The sequence below is a fragment of the Lissotriton helveticus genome, chromosome 10 (genome assembly GCF_964261635.1).
Source record: "Lissotriton helveticus chromosome 10, aLisHel1.1, whole genome shotgun sequence".
Classification (NCBI taxonomy): Eukaryota; Metazoa; Chordata; class Amphibia; order Caudata; family Salamandridae; genus Lissotriton; species Lissotriton helveticus.
In genome coordinates this window covers 1,007,147,846-1,007,166,332 of record NC_136071.1, presented here as the reverse complement: position 1 = coordinate 1,007,166,332, position 18,487 = coordinate 1,007,147,846, and the positions used below count along the sequence as shown (strand labels likewise).

The window sequence follows — 18,487 nt, the reverse complement described above, 5'->3', positions numbered from 1 at the left end:
GATTACATGACAGGGCGCTTTACCGTATTTGGTTTATTAATCATGTTGATGTCATTCCTGATATGTATCTGTTTAATAACTGTGTCACAATTATTGCATCTTAGAGCACAATAGTTTAAATAAAAATTGTAAACTTTGTGTCGCTATCCTATCTTATTGTGGACAAATATGAGTGAGAGCGCAGAAGGGTGTGTCCTTTACTGCAATCCCGGAGAGGATCGGGAGTGCTGTGTTCTGGGGGTACCAAATCACTAGTCTCTCTGGAAAGGTTAGGAGGGCAAGTGAGGCACTATAACTAGTCTGACTCAGGCTCATAGATAATGATGTGGTATGGGGAGACAGTCCCCTACATACTGATGCTCTATGGTCTCAATGATTAGTTATGTTCCTGAGCAGAATCTCTGCAACAAGTGTGTCCAACATAATAGCCACCTTGAGCATCAAACATACCTGAAGTGCTTCACATAATCTGCTACTTGTTCAGGCGACGTCATCCACTCTACGTGGTCAACAATTTTTCTAAAAAATAAAGCAAAACAAATAAACAATGTTAAGGATTTTCCAATATAAAGTGTTAAACAAAATATATGAAAAAAATTGAATATTATCCGTGCCATAAACCACAACAAATGCCTGCTTCTCTTTTCATGTGGTTGCACTACTGGACGCCTGGAGGAGATGCAAAAATGATTTCATCATCTAAATTGAGAAAACTGTGCACACTTCTGCAAATTAATTGTTACCATGGGGAGAAAGGCAATATCTAAGAAAAACAAAACATTATGAATACATCACAACAGACAACAGGATAAATAGATGTTTGAGTCCCGAGGCTTTAACTCAGGCATTTAACATTTAAGTGTTTAGCACCTCACTAATGATGGAAATTAGAGCTTAGCAAACTGAGTATCCCCGAAACAGCTGATAGAGCCATTTAAACACACTACTGGGCAGGACGTACAGAGGGAGTTTCAATAAAAACTTGGTAATTCCCAGAGATTTACAACCACCTCAAATATTCAAATAGTTTTTTGTTCGTGAGCCATTGCGGAAACTACATTTTATTTAGAAAAGAGGTGTTTTGATTAATTCATGGATTCACCAATTGCAACTGAAGAATGTTACCTATGCCATCGTTTGGTGACAAAAGGAACATTCACTATCTTCAAAAGAAAAGAATACGGTGTAGTGTGAGACTATCAGATGGGCATTTAAGAAGGCAACTTTTAAAACAGAAAATGTACTATTTATATCAGATTACTCAGTCTCCTAGAGGTTAACGCCATCCTAAGAGATTGAGTCGGCGAGAAACCTTACAATCAAATCAAAAACGGAATTTCTAAAACTATTTTCTATCATGAAATAGTAAAGCATCCCAAGTGAAAAGGTATCAATACATGCCTGTCCAATATTCTCTCAAATATGGTTAACTAAATCGGTCATCTGGGGGGCGGAGCTAGCTCGCGACCAAGATGGCCGCTTGAGTCGAGTGCTCCCCCGCTTCACGTCACTATCCGTAATCTATCCTGTGAGCTGCGTGCTGGAAAACAGCCCTGTGCCCATCGGAGGTCCGCGCAGCCACGGCGGACCGAATCGCCGAAGGAGCGAGTGTCCTGCCGGCTCCCTGCCCGCTTCCCGGGCTCCGAGGACTGGGTGCTCCGGGCCGGCGGTGACGAGAGGCCGGCCCCTGTTTGGTGAACCCCGGCTGCGGGTAGGAGGTGCGCCCGATTGACAAGGGAGGACACTAGTGTTGGGGTGAGCGGAGCGGCCTGTCCCCCCCCCACCCCCCCTCATCAGATTCCGCTGGTCCCCCCTTCGGCCTGGTGTAGAGGGTGTCGGGGGGGGGGACGGCAGCGTGGGGACACACACCCGCCCCCAAGGGAGCCGGAACAGTGTACCCCTGAGGCGCGGCCCGGGGACCCTTCGGCCCTTTAGACAGCAGGACTGGGAGGGCGCCAGGACGACCGCTGAGGTTGCGGCTTCCCGGCGCGGTCTACATCGCTCCGCTTCTGCCGCGCATCTAAGGGGCCTCGACAGCGGACCCGGCCGCGTTTAGCCTGCACGCGACGGCCCATCCCCCGGGCATCACCTGGCAATAACCCGGGAAGCCCTGCACTACTGAGAGGAGCTGAAAGGTGAGCTGGCCGGGCAGGGGTGCCCTTATATCAAGCCCTCTGGACCCACTGACTTTGGGGCAGTGGTGGGATCCGAGGTCCTGAGAGTGCACTGGTGGAGGGTGAGCCGCCATTTTGGAATCTTGGGGCATTGCAGCCAAACAGTGATACCTGCGGAGTGCGAACCCTGATGCGCTGGGGAGGTGCAGGAGTTGCGTAACCTCCCCGCTGACACGTTGTGTACTGTCCGTGCTAGTCTCCCCTATGCTGGAGAGCCTGTGAGGAGGGGAGCGGATCGGCTGCCACGGCGTTTGAACCTTCAGGTGGGTGAGACGCGAGATCGGGGGCGCGCAATAACACTGCAGATGTGCCTGTTACCGGTGACCCACCCGGAGATGGAGGTGCTGGGTTGAGGGGCCTTCCTAGCGGCACTTTGGCCGTATCCCTGCGCAGGATACCATATGGTGTTCCACATCTGTGAAGTAGTGATCTCAAATACCAGAATTAGTGCTTTGAGGTGCGGAGAGTGCCCAGCAACAGGGGAGCAGTGAAACCCTGACAGACACGGTCTTTGGTGGCTCGCTCGCTGCCTGGTGCCCGGTGATCCAACGTTGGGGCACCTGTGTGGCCTGACGTTTTCTGGTCCGTGCGGTACACCCCTGGGAGGGAGACACCTGTGTGCTGCAATGGGGCGAGCAGACCGATCTCAGACTAAATTGTCGTTCGACCCGAATAAGTCTAAGGCCAATGAGACTGCCTTGGAGGTGGGGGTTGGCGACCAGGATCTAACCAGAGGGGATCATCAGGAAGACATTCGAGGCCTATTAATGGCTATGGAGAAAAATCTACAGGGCGGGATCTCCTCCCTGGGAACCAAGATGGATGCGCACACTTATCGAATGGACCGAGAGGCTGTATAAACATGCCGAGCGCCTTGACATGTCGGAGCGGAGGTTGACCGAGGTAGAGGAGGCTCACACTACTCTTGACGTAGATCACAAACAGTTAGGGAGGGTCCTCCAGGATATTCAGGATAAGACGGAGGATTTGGAAGCCTGTTCTCGGAGATGTAACCTTCGCATTACCGGTCTGCCGGAAACCACTCTCACGGGGAACATGGAAATGTTCATCGAAAAATTGTTGAAGACACTATTGGGGGGACACTGCCTTCTCCGCAATGTTTGTGGTTGAGAGGGCTCATCGCTCTTTGGGCCCGAGATCGGGTGCTCCTCCCCGACCTATAATCGCGAAATTGTTGCACTACAGGGACCGGGACACTGCCCTCAGGCTTGCCAGAGAGAAACAGCCATTACAATTCGAGGGGTCTACGATCTCTCTATTCCCGGATTTCACAGCCAAAGTGCAGGAAGCGAGGCGACTGTTTGTGCCAATGAAACTGCAACTCCGAGAAATGGGGGCGGACTACGCGAGGCTGTATCCTGCGAAGCTGCGGGTCAATCGGCAGGGGCATTCCTTGATCTTCACAGACCCTAAAGCTTTACAGAACGCCCTTAAAGAATGGCGGAAAGAGCGGCGGCCCTCTCCTGAGAGGGCTCTTCTGGATGAAGCGGCTGGAGGAGCATTAGATGAACAGGACTAACCAAGAAAAAAGAACCCTAATGGCTGAGTATATTGCATGTATGCTGGGTGATAAGGAGAGCCCATAATGATATTTGTTAACGAGATGGTCCCCATGGTCCCTATGGAGTCTATCCCCTTTGGATACCTCAAGGGTTTGGTCCCACTTGATGGGTGGGAGGTCGAGGGGAGTGGGGACGGAATAACGAGTTGGGAAGGACATACCAGTTACGTTGGTTCTACTATTGCTTCGATTTGCATCCTATATGGTGAGATGGGCAGAGTCCTTAGGTCGTTCCCATTTGAGCTTCGGAGCCGCAGGGCTTATGCAGGCGCGGGGAGGGAGGGTCCGCTATATTTGGATACCTTACCGGTGGATAGCGCTATGGGCACAGATTGCGGAATGTTCCGACACTACTGCGCGGCTCACTTTACCCAGCTCTTGTGGAGCGGGGGAGATGGTTGTTGTAGAACACAGGAGTGTATTTGTATTTGCGAGCTACATCCACTCCAGCGTGAATACCACATGTAGAATGTTTTTGGTTGTTGTGTGATGTGGGGGGTGGGGCGGTGGGTGTCTATTATCTGGGTGGGAGGGTTGAAATCCGCAGCTGGGTTGGGCAGGCGTGGTATGGGGGCCCTTTGGGTGGGGGAGTTCTGAATGTTGTTGATTGTTATATCATGTTGCGAAGCACTGCTTTGACTCGGTACCCCCGGACCACATGGTTCCCAACTGACCTAATACGCCACATCCCATCGCAACTGCCATGTCTATGATGGACTCTAGCGGCACTCCTGACTCCTTAGTATTGCTCATTTGGAACCTATGGGGTCTCAATGATCATCATAAGGTCTGCAAAGTCATTAGTTATCAATCCTGACACGGGGTGGAAATCGCTCTGTTACAAGAGACGCACCTACACCCAGACAGCCCCATGTTTCACTCAAAGGGTCTGGTGGGCAACTTTCATGCTGCGGGCTTTACCTCACACGCTGGAGGCGTCCTGACTTGGGTGAATCCGAGGTCACTAGGGACCATGACACCCTTAGCGACAGACCGGGAAGGAAAATATACACTCTCCAGATGTCACAGGAAGGGGTTGAACAGTTTTAAGGGTGTGTGGGGAGCACTCCTAGATAAACTAGTATTTTTAATCTAATCTGATGGTGCTGCAACTAATCAGGTTTGTCACGCCCGTGGTTAATTAACAAGTTCTGATGGGATAAGCTCAAATTTAGTTGCGCACTATACACATGGTGTGATCCTACACCTTATAAATTATACAATATCAACTCTGTATACAATTGCCAATCAGTTATTTAATATCATAATCTGATTCCTTTTAGTTAATCAACTCATATTACATTCCATAGTTTTTATACAGTTTGTGATAAACACTTTATGCCAATATTTGCATATATACAATGTTCACTGAAAAAACATTTTGTACTCAATCAACATTTCACATTTTAACAGTTCCTGCCCAATGCATTTCGGCACTAAATAGTGCCTTCATCAGGGGCTGATCTGCAAAAAAGACAACATAATGTGTAAGTGTATTATATTCAACGTGTGCCGTGGGGGTGATTATATGAAAATAATGCCTTTTCATACCTCTTAATATTGTATACGTAATGAGTCAGCTGAAAAATAAAACCGAGACTTCTGATGTTAAATCTAAAAAACACAGTGTCAAGTCTGTATCATGAAAGCCAAAATTCTACTGGCTTACCCAATGCTTTCTGGGAGATGATGTTCTAAGAGAAAAAATCGGCTGTTAGTATAGTCGATAATAAATCCTACCTTATCTTGATTGATATCGACGACCTATAAACGCATAATGGGGCGTTTAATTATTTATATGAAATCTTAAGCGGATGTTTGTTAAGATCTAGCGGTCAATGAAAACATACCTTTAGAATTTATGTGTTCTTCCTACGAAAAAAGTAAACGAATATCTTTTAAGTGTCAAGATAATATTGTTGATTCTAACTGCTACCGCAGAAGGTAAAAATCTGGTAAAATACCTGCAGATGCTGCCGACGCTGTTCAAAATAGAATACTCGTGTGGGGGAAGTTCAACGTTCTCCCGGCGTCTTATTTGTATATGCCAATCTGCGAATCGCGCCATATGTTAAACATATCACATAAACTCCAAGTTAATGAATTTTTCGAACGTGGCACAAATAAGACATGTTGTACCACACCCGGTTTTCCTCTAATGAAGTATACATTATATATATAAATTACAGCACATCCATTCATTAACTTGGAGTTTTAAGAACAAGAGATGGGGAAAGGGGTTTTAAGCACGATTGCACCTATCCTATGTATCGCCTCAGTCGTTCTTTATGGTGACACGGATCGGAGATTCTTTTCCCCTAAATCTCCTAGAACAAAGAATTTGTTCTAACATGCAATTTTTAGCAATACTGATCCAGCACACAAGACTATTGTTTTAGAAATCTGTACAATAGTAACCACAATGCATGAATTACAATGTAAAATCATTCAGTAGCAGAATCTTTGGATGTTTTTTTAGAAGTTCAATCTTTATTTGGTTCTTCACAAATGTAGGCTACATTTGTGAAGAACCAAATAAAGATTGAACTTCTAAAAAAACATCCAAAGATTCTGCTACTGAATGATTTTACATTGTAATTCATGAATTGTGGTTACTATTGTACAGATTTCTAAAACAATAGTCTTGTGTGCTGGATCAGTATTGCTAAAAATTAACTTGGAGTTTGTGATTTTCATGTACAATTCCACATTAAGATTGTACATCACAAAATGGCGTCGTATAGCGCTATCCGTTTCAGTTAGACTAAGGCTTGAGTCAGTCGTCTGTGTTTAACATATGGCGCGATTCGCAGATTGGCATATACGAATGAGACGCCGGGAGAACGTTGAACTTCCCCCACACGAGTATTCTATTTTGAACAGCGTCGGCAGCATCTGCAGGTATTTTACCAGATTTTTACCTTCTGCGGTAGCAGTTAGAATCAACAACAATATTATCTTGACACTTAAAAGATATTCGTTTACTTTTTTCGTAGGAAGAACACAAATTCTAAAGGTATGTTTTCATTGACCGCTCGATCTTAACAAACATCCGCTTAAGATTTCATATAAATAATTAAACGCCCCATTATGCGTTTATAGGTCGTCGATATCAATCAAGATAAGGTAGGATTTATTATCTTATACAATTACTCATTTATTGAGATCAAGTCTCGACTATACTAACAGCCGATTTTTCTCTTAGAACATCATATCCCAGAAAGCATTGGGTAAGCCAGTAGAATTTTGGCTTTCATGATACAGACTTGACACTGTGTTTTTTAGATTTAACATCAGAAGTCTCGGTTTTATTTTTCAGCTGACTCATTACGTATACAATATTAAGAGGTATGAAAAGGCATTATTTTCATACAATCACCCCCACGGCACACGTTGAATATAATACACTTACACATTATGTTGTCTTTTTTTCAGATCAGCTCCTGATGAAGGCACTATTTAGTGCCGAAATGCATTGGACAGGAACTGTTAAAATGTGAAATGTTGATTGAGTACAAAATGTTTTTTCAGTGAACATTGTATATATGCAAATATTGGCATAAAGTATTTATCACAAACTGTATAAAAACTATGGAATGTAATATGAGTTGATTAACTAAAAGGAATCAGATTATGATATTAAATAACTGATTAGCAATTGTATACAGAGTTGATATTGTATAATTTATAAGGTGTAGGATCACACCATGTGTATAGTGCGCAACTAGATGTGAGCTTATCCCATCAGAACAGGAAGGGGTTGGACATAATTATCCTAAATGTTTATGGTCCTAACTATGATAATCCAGATTTTTACAATAATCTTGCAGAGATGGTGCAGCCATATGCTCAGGACTGTGTGCTGTGAGGCGGTGACTTCAATTTCACCAGACAACCCATTATTGACAGGTCGGTCGGCCCGGACAGACGACCCTCGGCTTTTGCCAGGGCGGTTGAGTCTACACTCTTGAGATATGATTTGGAGGACATCTGGCGACACAAACACCCACACATGGGGGGCTTCACGCACTACTCCGCACAATACAATATACATACTAGGATTGACTATTGGTTTGCCTCATGGCACCTTTTGCGGCAGCTCCGCGCCTGCACAATTTTATCCCGTACTTACTCTGACCACTCCCCTTTGTTGATCTCTCTAGCTTCCCCCAAAATGAGACTTCCACCGTTCTCCTGGCGCTTCCTGCCGTATTCGCTTCTTGATAGTGCATTTAAGGAAGAACTGGTCCAGTCCATAGAAACGTTCTTTGATGCAAGCGTGGGATCGGTGGACTCCTTCAAGACCGTCTGGGAGGCCTTTAAGGCATATATCAGTATTTCTAAGCACTCGGGTGTGCTCAAGTCGATTTGTGTTCGGCTGACGGCACTGGCACGTAAGCTAAAAGAACTAGAATCCGCCCGTGGAATGGATCGAATAGGACGCTTGACAGCGAGTTAACCCGGACACTTTGTGACTACCACGAGGAGGTGGACTCAGAGTTAAAGCATCTTGGGAAATATGCCACTGCCAGAGTATACGGTGAGGGGGAGAGACCGGGGTGGGTCCTTGCTCAAATTATCAAACAACGTAGGGAAGGAACGGCTATCCCAACTATGTATTCGGAACACGGAGACTCAGGTGGCAGAGAAATTCAGGGAGTACTACGCAAATCTCTACTCCTCGCGGGGTTCGGCCCCAGAGGAGCGTATACTAGACTATCTGACTCATATAGAGCTGCCATGGCTCACTAATCCACATCGCGAGTTCTTAATGCGCCCAATCGAGCGAGACGAGATTATTCTTGCTCTCTCAAGATGAGGGCGGGGAGTGCCCCTGGCAGTGATGGCCTTACAGTTGCCTTCTATAAGGCATTTCAGGATCTTTAACTGCCACATCTCCTAACACTGTTTGAAGATATATGTACCTCTGGAACAATGCCGTAGACTATGCGGAAGCAATTCTGGTAGCTATGCTCAAGCCGGAAAGTCTGCAGATGTGCGTCTAACAGACCTTTGTCTCTCATGAACGTTGACGTAAAGATCTTTGCAAAGATACTAGCTAATCTCTGGGGTAGGGTGTAGAGTGAGGAAGTTGGGCGAGGCAGTGGTGGAGGGCAAACGTACTGTTCACAGGAGCCCCTGTGGAGTATTTGGACCAAGTCCCAACCAGGACATCCATGAGGGCCTCATTAAATGGGAGAAGCAGTTCTGCAAGAAGCACCTTTGTCAAGAAGTTAAACTTGACTGCCATTGAGGGTAGACTAAGCTCGAGGAACTCGTCCGCCCTTCTCACCACCGTAACAAAAGAAGCCCCTTCGGTAGGGGAGGGAGCATGCCAGTATCTGGAGAGGTGTCCAGTGCACTGGTGTCCACAAATTCCTCACACCAGTCCAGGATGGGGCCTAAGGGCTGGTATTCTTCAGGTTCCAGCGACCCCTCCCAATCCTCCCCGTGTCCAAGCCCATAAGAATAGGGCTCATGCTTCGGCCTGGAAGGCATGGCTCCATTCAGTGCTAGAGTCTACATCAGACGAAGCTCCTCTGGCTCCATAACGGAGTCAGGGAAACAAATGGGGATGTTGCTGGGAGAGTCAGTAGCAGGACCAGTGCCGGTGAAGGTCAAGGTAGTACAACCAGCGCCAGTCTGGATCCATCTGTGCACCAAGGGGCCAAACTGGAGCCGGAGACTTACTGCCAAGAAGGGAACCAGTGTGTGTGTGTGTGTGTGGGGGGGGGGGGGGGGAGGGGGGGGGGGAGGGCCCCTTCCGAACCCACGAGACCTGAAAACACGCCAGCTGGAATGGACTGCCAAACATGAGGCACATGGACTTTGGTGGGGATTGCTCGGGCTCCAGGAAACTCTGGGAGGAGCAGAACCAGACAAGGGGCAGGCTTAATATCGGAGCCAGGCCTTGAATGACAATGCTTCCTCATCTCGTCGGATGACTTTGACGGACGCCGCGAAGTCGAAGACCTCTTCAACTTCTCACGCTTGTGGGACTTACACGAAGACGACTTGGGAGTGCAACAAGGGACTTGTGATGGATCTCTAGTCCTCCCTCTAGATAGGGATCGAAAAAGTTGTGGCATCGCACAACTGGCGGCAAGGAGCTTGATGGAGCGCTCACTCAAGGCCTTGGGGTGCATGACACGGCAGTCGACGCAGGTCTCCATGCTGTGGTTGTGCTCAAGGCACCAGAGGCAAACAAGGTGCAGGTCAGTCACGAACATCTGCCGATGACAGTCACCTCAGGGTTTGAAGCTGCCCTTCCTAGTTGACATCCTGCCACACCAGAGAACAGTCTCAAAAAAACTTCGACCAAAAGTAAAAAAAATAAAAAGTCAGTCAAAAGTTTTCTGAGGGTAGCTCTATGGGCCTGGGCTGACTGTAGCATAGAGAAAAGAATGGACATCATTGCGCTGGGGTGGTACCTATATAGGCATCCCGAACGACACTTCCAGCAAGGACGGCACTGATGATGCCACACAGCGCGGAATCACGCCAACTACCAGCACGGAGGAGTACTGCGCAGGAAAAAAATCCAGATCCAGTCTGACGCTTCTGGATTATTCGAAGATAAGGAATCTGCGCTAGACGTCTCCATCAGTTAATCTGGATACAGTCTGGTGCCTAGGGATATTCTAAAGGTGAGAATTTTGAAGTCCAAAGAATCCATCAGAAAAGCTACACAGGAGATGAAAGTGGAAAGAATATATAACTGGTTTCTCCTCTTACGCAAGAGTGGTATTAATTTGGGTAAGACCGGGGTTACCATGGGAAATCAGGAAGACACAGGTAGAAACAGAGGAGGAACATCGTACTGAGGAGACTGTTAGATGGTTATTCATTGATACCTATTTGTCTACACGTTCTAAACGTACACTTTATTTGAACACCAGGGTCTCGCAAGAATTGTTCACACATTATAATACCCAAAACCAAAAAGTATTTTCCCAAACTAGTAATGACAGCTGAATACCCTAAGGCCTGTTACCTTAAGAGACTGAATAAACATGCGGTTTACTCTCCTGATCTGCCCCTAGAGGGTTTACGTTGGCTAATAATGATGCTAGCTTACTTCAACAGATGCAACAATGTGCTTTTGACAAAGTAAGGAATATGTTTAACTCAAGTGTGCTTCAAACCTTCTAAGAGGTGATGGAATAGGATGAGGTCTCTTTAGGACGATTCCTGGCATATAGGCAACTGACTCTGGTGGTCTGACAGGCTTGGAATGAAGAAGAATAGAGTCAGACACCAATGCGGTTATGCACTAGTTTGACATTGAGAGAGTGGCAGGGTACCCACGACGTTGTATAAAATACTACTAGACATTATTACCAAACAATTTTCACACATATGAAACACTGAGCAATGACCATAGAGAGAGATATAAATGACAGTGAATGGGATAATACAGGGGTAGCTCTCTTTGACGGATCTGCGCTAGCTGGAGTGGAAATAAAGGAACCGACGAGAGCGTGCGGAGGTGGCACCTATATTGACGACGTGGATGTCACGACAATAAACCAGATGCCTACGACGTCACCGCGAGTCGACCATCGCCACCTATCGACGCGCAGGGGTACTGCTATCAAAATCTTCCAGATCCAGCCTGACGCCTGCAAGTTGAAAGGTAAGGAATCTGTGGCTGAAGTCGTTATCGGATTATTCCAATTCAGTTACCTACCCCAACCATACATTACACCATTCAGATTACAACGGATGTTCAGCTCTGGGTGGGGCCACTGTCCTCCAAATCCTGTGCCTCAGAGGCAAATTATATTCTTATGGTTTGGAGCTACCAAATACTATCACCCCTCTGGAATATGGTGCTTGAGGCCATCAAAGCAGGACAAAGAACTCCAGTGGTCTATCCACAGAAACGTGCTTGATAGGGCTATCCTTGCACTCGAGCAAAACAAAATATTCTATCAGGTTTACACACTTGGCCTTGCCAAACAAAGCACTGTGATAGATTGCAAAGCTCCACACCCCCAGGCCTACAGTTTTGGCATTGAAATATTATTAAAAGGGCGTCAGCAGAAATAGGCTCTTTGCAACATCTACAGGCAGGAGATGCAAGGCCCTAAATGGGAGGAGGTGTTCGACAAATTCAATCTTAAAAAAGACAACCTCTCCCATAAATGATGCACGACCTGTTTGGCCCGTCTATGTAACCCACTGGTGAAAATTAGGAGAGAGGTCAGGCAATAGGGCTCGAACTATCAACAGTCATGTTCTGTGAACTGAAGAGTCCTCCTGCTCTACTGGTCAATAAGTACTAGATGGTTCAGAAGGTGGAAGATATTGAGATTTCAGCTTAAGTGCAGATGCAAGCACCAACTGGACGAAAATATGTGGAATGCATGCAGGATGCTATAACATGCATGAGGCGCTGCCCGTTTCCCTTGGCTCTCCCCCATACGAAACTCCCTCCCACCACATCTTTTTGTTACACTGCTCTGAAATGTGTGCTCTGAATGATTCTGACTCTCCATGATGCTTTATATGCCCTCTGGCCCGTGGCACAGTGGACTGTTTTGTCACAAGCTTAGTGTAACATGTTGAAGTTAAACTCAATAAAGCAAGATTTAAATAAGGCTGCAGGCACTCCTTAGTAGATGCTAAACATATCCTACCAAATTACCTTACCCACTGCTAAGAGCAAACTTAGCCAGTCCAGTCCCAGTCTCAGCAGGGGTCATGACAGTAATCCTGATTCAGCAGAAACTCATATTTCCAGCTGAATACAAACATTCTTTTTTTATAAATATGCTGTAGCAGTTTTATATAGAATGATAATGACCCAAAGGTGCGACAGTGCTTTTCAATGACAAGCGTAACAGTTACAGAAAGAATTACAGTATTGGCAAACCCAATATGTCTGGCTTTAATGTGCTAATGCATGTTCCCACACTCATTCACCAATGCTGTTACCAGGAACGCCTGCACAAACGCAGCTTGTCAAATTAAGGCCAGCCATATTACCTTTGTCTAAGCTGGAAAAATGAAAAAAACACCACTGGGTCAGGGCTCCCAACAGCAAGGCTTAGACACAAGCAATAAATAACAAAAGAAGTGCCAATACTGTGAATGATTTCAAACTAAATATTCTGAATACATCCGAACTAAACAAGATGTTTTGGTCTCACATATGTGAGCAGAATTAATCCTTTATTTTTTAAACAAATAATTTTTTCATAAGTTTGGTTTATGATTTCACCAATTTTACTAGTTATAAGACCTTATATACACAACATTTACATAAATACAATCATCATAAATCACAAAAAGATTGAATACATCTATAATCAACATTCATTCATACCTCAATCACTCTATATCTAAAACAACCACAGACAGACATGCAATTTTACACTGGAATAACAAAATTCACAGGAAGCCATATATACATTTTCCAAATTAAACAAAACAAGTTTGATATAACTTCTGGCTATAATGGTCTACGCGTTTCAAACTCCTTGTTGATGATGGAGTTCTCATCAGGACCAGAATATGTGAAGAAAGGAAAATACCCTTTCTTTAGAATCATCACACCAAAATATCTCTCTCTAGTTAACCCCTCCATCACTCAAGCTACGCAACTCTTTCCTCTGAATTACAGAGAAGGTATGGTTGGTTTATATAGGCAGTCCCCGACGCTCAATTCACATCTGTTATTAAAAGACAAACGATAATCTGCCATTACTCAACAGGAATTCAACTTCCATGCTAAAACATCGCCACACACCCACACAAACTTACTTTGATTTCGAATGAAATACTGGGTCGAGGAAACGGAACCGCTGTGCTTCAGCGGACTTCCTTTGGCATTAATGCTCCGATATATGGTGGCGCCTGTGGAGGAGAGGGGTGCTGTTACTCGTGGGGCATTAGGGTCTAATTGCTGTGAAACCTCCTCAAGGGGTAGGTGGTGGGCAGCAAAAGGGAATCACTAGAATCTCCAAGTATTCTACCTGTTAGACCGGGCAGGCGAGCCGCGTCTTGTTTCTCGTTCCTCTTGGCGTGTAGACTAATTACGACGCACTTCCGGGTCCACAAAGGATCTCGGGAGTTGTGGTTTGAAAGGACTCCAGACTCCGTTTTATGTAGAAAAATGTGTAGGTGAGCATTGCGGACATGGAACAAATCGTACTTGGGCATGGTGGGATCATCTTCCAAGTAAAAAATGATAATTTGCATCAATTACATTTACAGTTTCTCAAAAAATAAAAAAGTGAGACATATTTACAAGTGACATCAGTGGAGATAGAAAAATCCGGAACTCAGGGGTTCTAGTTGAGAACTTGACGAGAACAATTCTCAGCGACCAAAGTAGTGCGGTACTTCACGCAAACAAACAGAGCTCCTTCTTTAGTACTGATGCAACAGGAACATGTCCCACATTTCCGATGTCCCTGGACTGGTGGTAAGCCTATCATTGTTCTTAAGGTGATAGCCTTAGTCTCTGGTAGTGCTGCTCTCACTAAATGATTCGCTATACTACAGTTTTTTTTTTTTAAAGCAAAGAGTGGTTCTTTTGCCAAGGCCTCATCCAAATTTTTTAATAGGTGCCAGTTATTTTTTACCACTTTTTTAAGGGCATTTGAATCTGGACAAAACGTCGATACGAAGACCATTCTATCATTAAAAAAAGGATAATGTTGCATCAGTACTAAAGAAGGAGCTCTGTTTGTCCATAATAACAAAGTGGAAACATGAAGTTTTCACTAATTGCAAATCACGGTCCGTTGTATATGCGATCATATGTCCATGTGACTTGGTCTATACAGGGAAAACTAACCAAGAGGTACGGTTACGTATACAACAACACAAATCACGAATAAAAGACAACGTACTAACAGCCCCATTTTTAAATCACTGGCGCATAAAGAATCATACAGAAACAGATCTTGCATGGACAGTCATTTTTAAAGTTGAAAATGACAGAAGAGGAGGAGACTTCGACGCAAAACTGTCTAGATATGAGGCAATGCTGATTGTCAAATTTAACACGGCTGTACATGGACTCAACGAACTTACGGAGATTTTTTAATTAGCCTGATCTGATTCACCCTCTGATTATACTTATGAAGTGTCACATTTTTCAGGTGCCATGTTACTGATTCAATCGCTTGCAAGTTGACATCACCATTCGCATTTGGGTGACTTTGATTTTCTTTCCTTCATTCCTTAGTTCCATGTTAAGTGGACTTCTGATTTTCTAGTCAAACTCGTGAAGTACCGCACTACTTTGGTCGCTGAGAATTGTTCTCGTCAAGTTCTCAACTAGAACCCCCGAGTTCCGGATGTTTCTATCTCCACTGATGTCACTTGTAAATATGTCTCACTTTTTTATTTTTTGAGAAACTGTAAATGTAATTGATGCAAATTATCATTTTTTACTTGGAAGATGGTCCCACCATGCCCAAGTACGATTTGTTCCATGTCCGCAATGCTCACCTACACATTTTTCTACATAAAACGGAGTCTGGAGTCGTTTCAAACCACAACTCCCAAGATCCTTTGTGGACCTGGAAGTGCATCGTAAATAGTCTACACGCCAGGAGGAACGAGAAACAAGACGCGGCTCGCCTGCCCGGTCTAACAGGTAGAATACTTGGAGATTCTAGTGATTCCCTTTTGCTGCCCACCAACTACCCCTTGAGGAGGTTTCACAGCGATTAGACCCTAATGCCCCGCGAGTAACAGCACCCCTCTCCTCCACAGGCGCCACCATATATCGGAGCATTAATGCCAAAGGAAGTCCGTTTAAGCACAGCGGTTCCGTTTCCTCGACCCAGTATTTCATTCAAAATCAAAGAAAGATTGTGTGGGTGTGTGGCGATGTTTTGGCATGGAAGTTGAATTCCTGTTGAGTAATGGCAGATTATCGTTTGTCTTTTAATAACAGATGTGAATTGAGCGTCGGGGACTGCCTATATAAACCAACCATACCTTCTCTGTAATTCAGAGGTAAGAGTTGCGTAGCTTGAGTGATGGAGGGGTTAACTAGCGAGAGATATTTTGGTGTGATGATTCTAAAGAAAGGGTATTTTCCTTTCTTCACAGATTCTGGTCCTGATGAGAACTCGATCATCAACAAGGAGTTCGAAACGCGTAGACCATTATAGCCAGAAGTTATATCAAACTTGTTTTGTTTAAATTGGAAAATGTATATATGGCTTCCTGTGAATTTTGTTATTCCAGTGTAAAATTGCATGTCTGTCTGTGGTTGGTTTAGATATAGAGTGATTGAGGTATGAATGAATGTTGATTAGATGTATTCATTCAATCTTTTTGTGATTTATGATGATTGTATTTATGTAAATGTTGTGTATATAAGGTCTTATAACTCGTAAAATTGGTGAAATCATAAACCAAACTTATGAATTTTTTTTTTTTTTTTTTAAATAAAGGATTAATTCTGCTCACATATATGAGACCAAAACATCTTGTTTAGTTCGGATGTATTCAGAATATTTAGTTTGAAATCATTCACAGTATTGGCACTTCTTTTGTTATTTATAAGCTGGAAAAATAGCAACAAGATTGCCTACATGGAATGCATATTGGATGTACAAAATTGACTATGGCCAACAATGTGCCAATTTGGTTTACTACTGCGATGCAAAATAGTCCCTTGCAAATTTCAATGGAACCACAACCTAGAAAGCAGAATGATACATCACGCAGTATTTCAGAAAACTCCTCACAATTGGAGACTTGAAGAGTGAAGTCTGATTTGGCAAATAAAAAAAGTCTCAAAGGGCCCACAGGTGACCAATAAATGAGCCCCTGCAAAACCTTTCTGGACTAACAGTTAACAACTAAAAAACACAATAATACATCAGATAACTTGGACTGTAGGGTAGCAAAATAATGGTCTGTACACCAGGCTACAAATTTCTAACAGCATTTTGAAAAGCACCACTGAAGGTTCTAGGTTGTCTACTTTGAGATACAGATGGTGTTGGGCAAAATGCCTTTGTGCTAGGTCCATTGAAACCAAAGGTTCTATTGTAGGGCCAGCACGTGCCATCTGGTGCATTGGAGGAGGATGTATGAGGCTGAGCCGAAGAAGCCAGAGAACCCATCTTCACCAAGATTCAGGATTGAACCAAAACATCACAATCATGTTCCATATGTCCTGGAGTCGCAGCAGCAGTGGAAAGATCCTGCATGCCACTGTTCCAAAATAACATGCCACTGTTCCAAGATAACCCCATCAAAGATAACTCTTTGTGTAGGCATCACACAGGTCTTTGACTCGCGGATGGAAAACCCCTTAGGGTGACCGTTGTCCAGAGGTGGTCTGCAACAGACTGCAGTGAACCAGTCTTGAGACAGCAATCTGAGTACAGGAATACATGCATACCAAAACTTTGAAGACGAGCTGCAACAACTGCCATCACTTTTGTGAAAAGCAGAGAAGCTCAGGTGAGGTATAAAAAAAAAGTAGAACCGCAAATGGGAAGTGTTGGGACCCCACCATCAACCCCCAGATAGCGTCTGTAGAGCTGCAGTACTAGTCTATGAGAATACACACCCCACAAGTCCATGGACACCATCTAGTTTTCTGGCATTAAAGCCAAAAAGACTTGAATCACTGTGCGCATTTTGAATTTGCCGCGTAAGCACTATCTGTGGTATTTGGTTCAGCAAGTAACTCATACTTACCCACATCCTGCTAATCTTGGGTGGTTTGGGCAACATTTTCCCTGTAGTCCTCTGTAATGGCCAGCAAGAATTCACTAACTATGTCCCATAGTGCGTTAGTGTATGTACCCAGAAGACAGACCACGTTTAGACAGCGTAAGGTCAGACTAGACGAAGAGAACAACTTCTTTGCATGCATCAATATGCTTAGACTCTGTCCAAATGAGTGGAAAGAAAAGCATTTGGATTAACATTACTGGTTGACAACCGCACAAAAAGGTTGTCTACAGCTAGGTGCTGAGTGAGAAATGCAAGATCGTCATGCTACCTGTCACTTATCCACTGACTGGTGGGGCCAATCACTGTTTTACCCACGTAGCCAAAAAAGTCTCTTTAGCTGCCTCATTGAATGGCAATAAAGATTCTGTAGGCAGAAACCTTAATTAGAGACCTTCAATAAGTAGGTTGAATTTTGTTTCTACATTGTGAACTTTGCGATCAAGGACTTCTGTCATTCTGCACACCACAGCTGCAAAGAGACACATTCTTCCATTGGTGGACCACACATGGATTTCAACTCTAGATAAGTATCTAACCCACTCACTTTTTTTTTAGGATCAAATGGAGTCTTGCAAATCTATAATGAGGGGAGAGTGGCTAAGTTGTTCATGTCATCATCATCATAGTATTCACTGGGAAATAGCTGCAGATCTTGGGACTGTATCTGAATTGGAGAAAAACAGGACCACCAACCTCTAATGCATAACTGGCATCATGAAAGAGACTGGGAATCCGGTTCAATTAAAATTGACTGCGCTTTTTCCTGCATTGCAGCATGGCTTTAATTCGCACATTTTGGGGGAGTGGGGCAGGAGGGGGGTTGAAGACTTTTTCTTGCCTAGCACGTTGAGGCCATTGCAGAGTAGAAAGGGCCCCACCTGACGGTGCAGGGTAGCTACTGGTCTAGACTTCTCTGGATCCAGTCTGGCACTTCTGAGTATTCTAAAGGTGATGAATTTGACATTAGAGATGTCCATCAGAAATGGCCCACACAGAAATCAACCATGAC

At 44.5% G+C, this 18,487-nt stretch overlaps 1 protein-coding gene across 7 annotated transcripts in view; it reads right to left on the bottom strand.

Moving 5' to 3' along the window:
- SNX13 (sorting nexin 13) overlaps positions 1 to 18,487 on the bottom strand; it is a 547,690-nt gene that overhangs the window by 65,532 nt on the left and 463,671 nt on the right. For all 7 annotated transcript variants that reach the window (XM_078663681.1, XM_078663683.1, XM_078663682.1 and 4 more), the window contains one exon: positions 451 to 519. In XM_078663681.1, the coding sequence (XP_078519807.1) occupies positions 451 to 519 (69 nt within the window). The remainder of the gene's footprint in view (positions 1 to 450; positions 520 to 18,487) is intronic.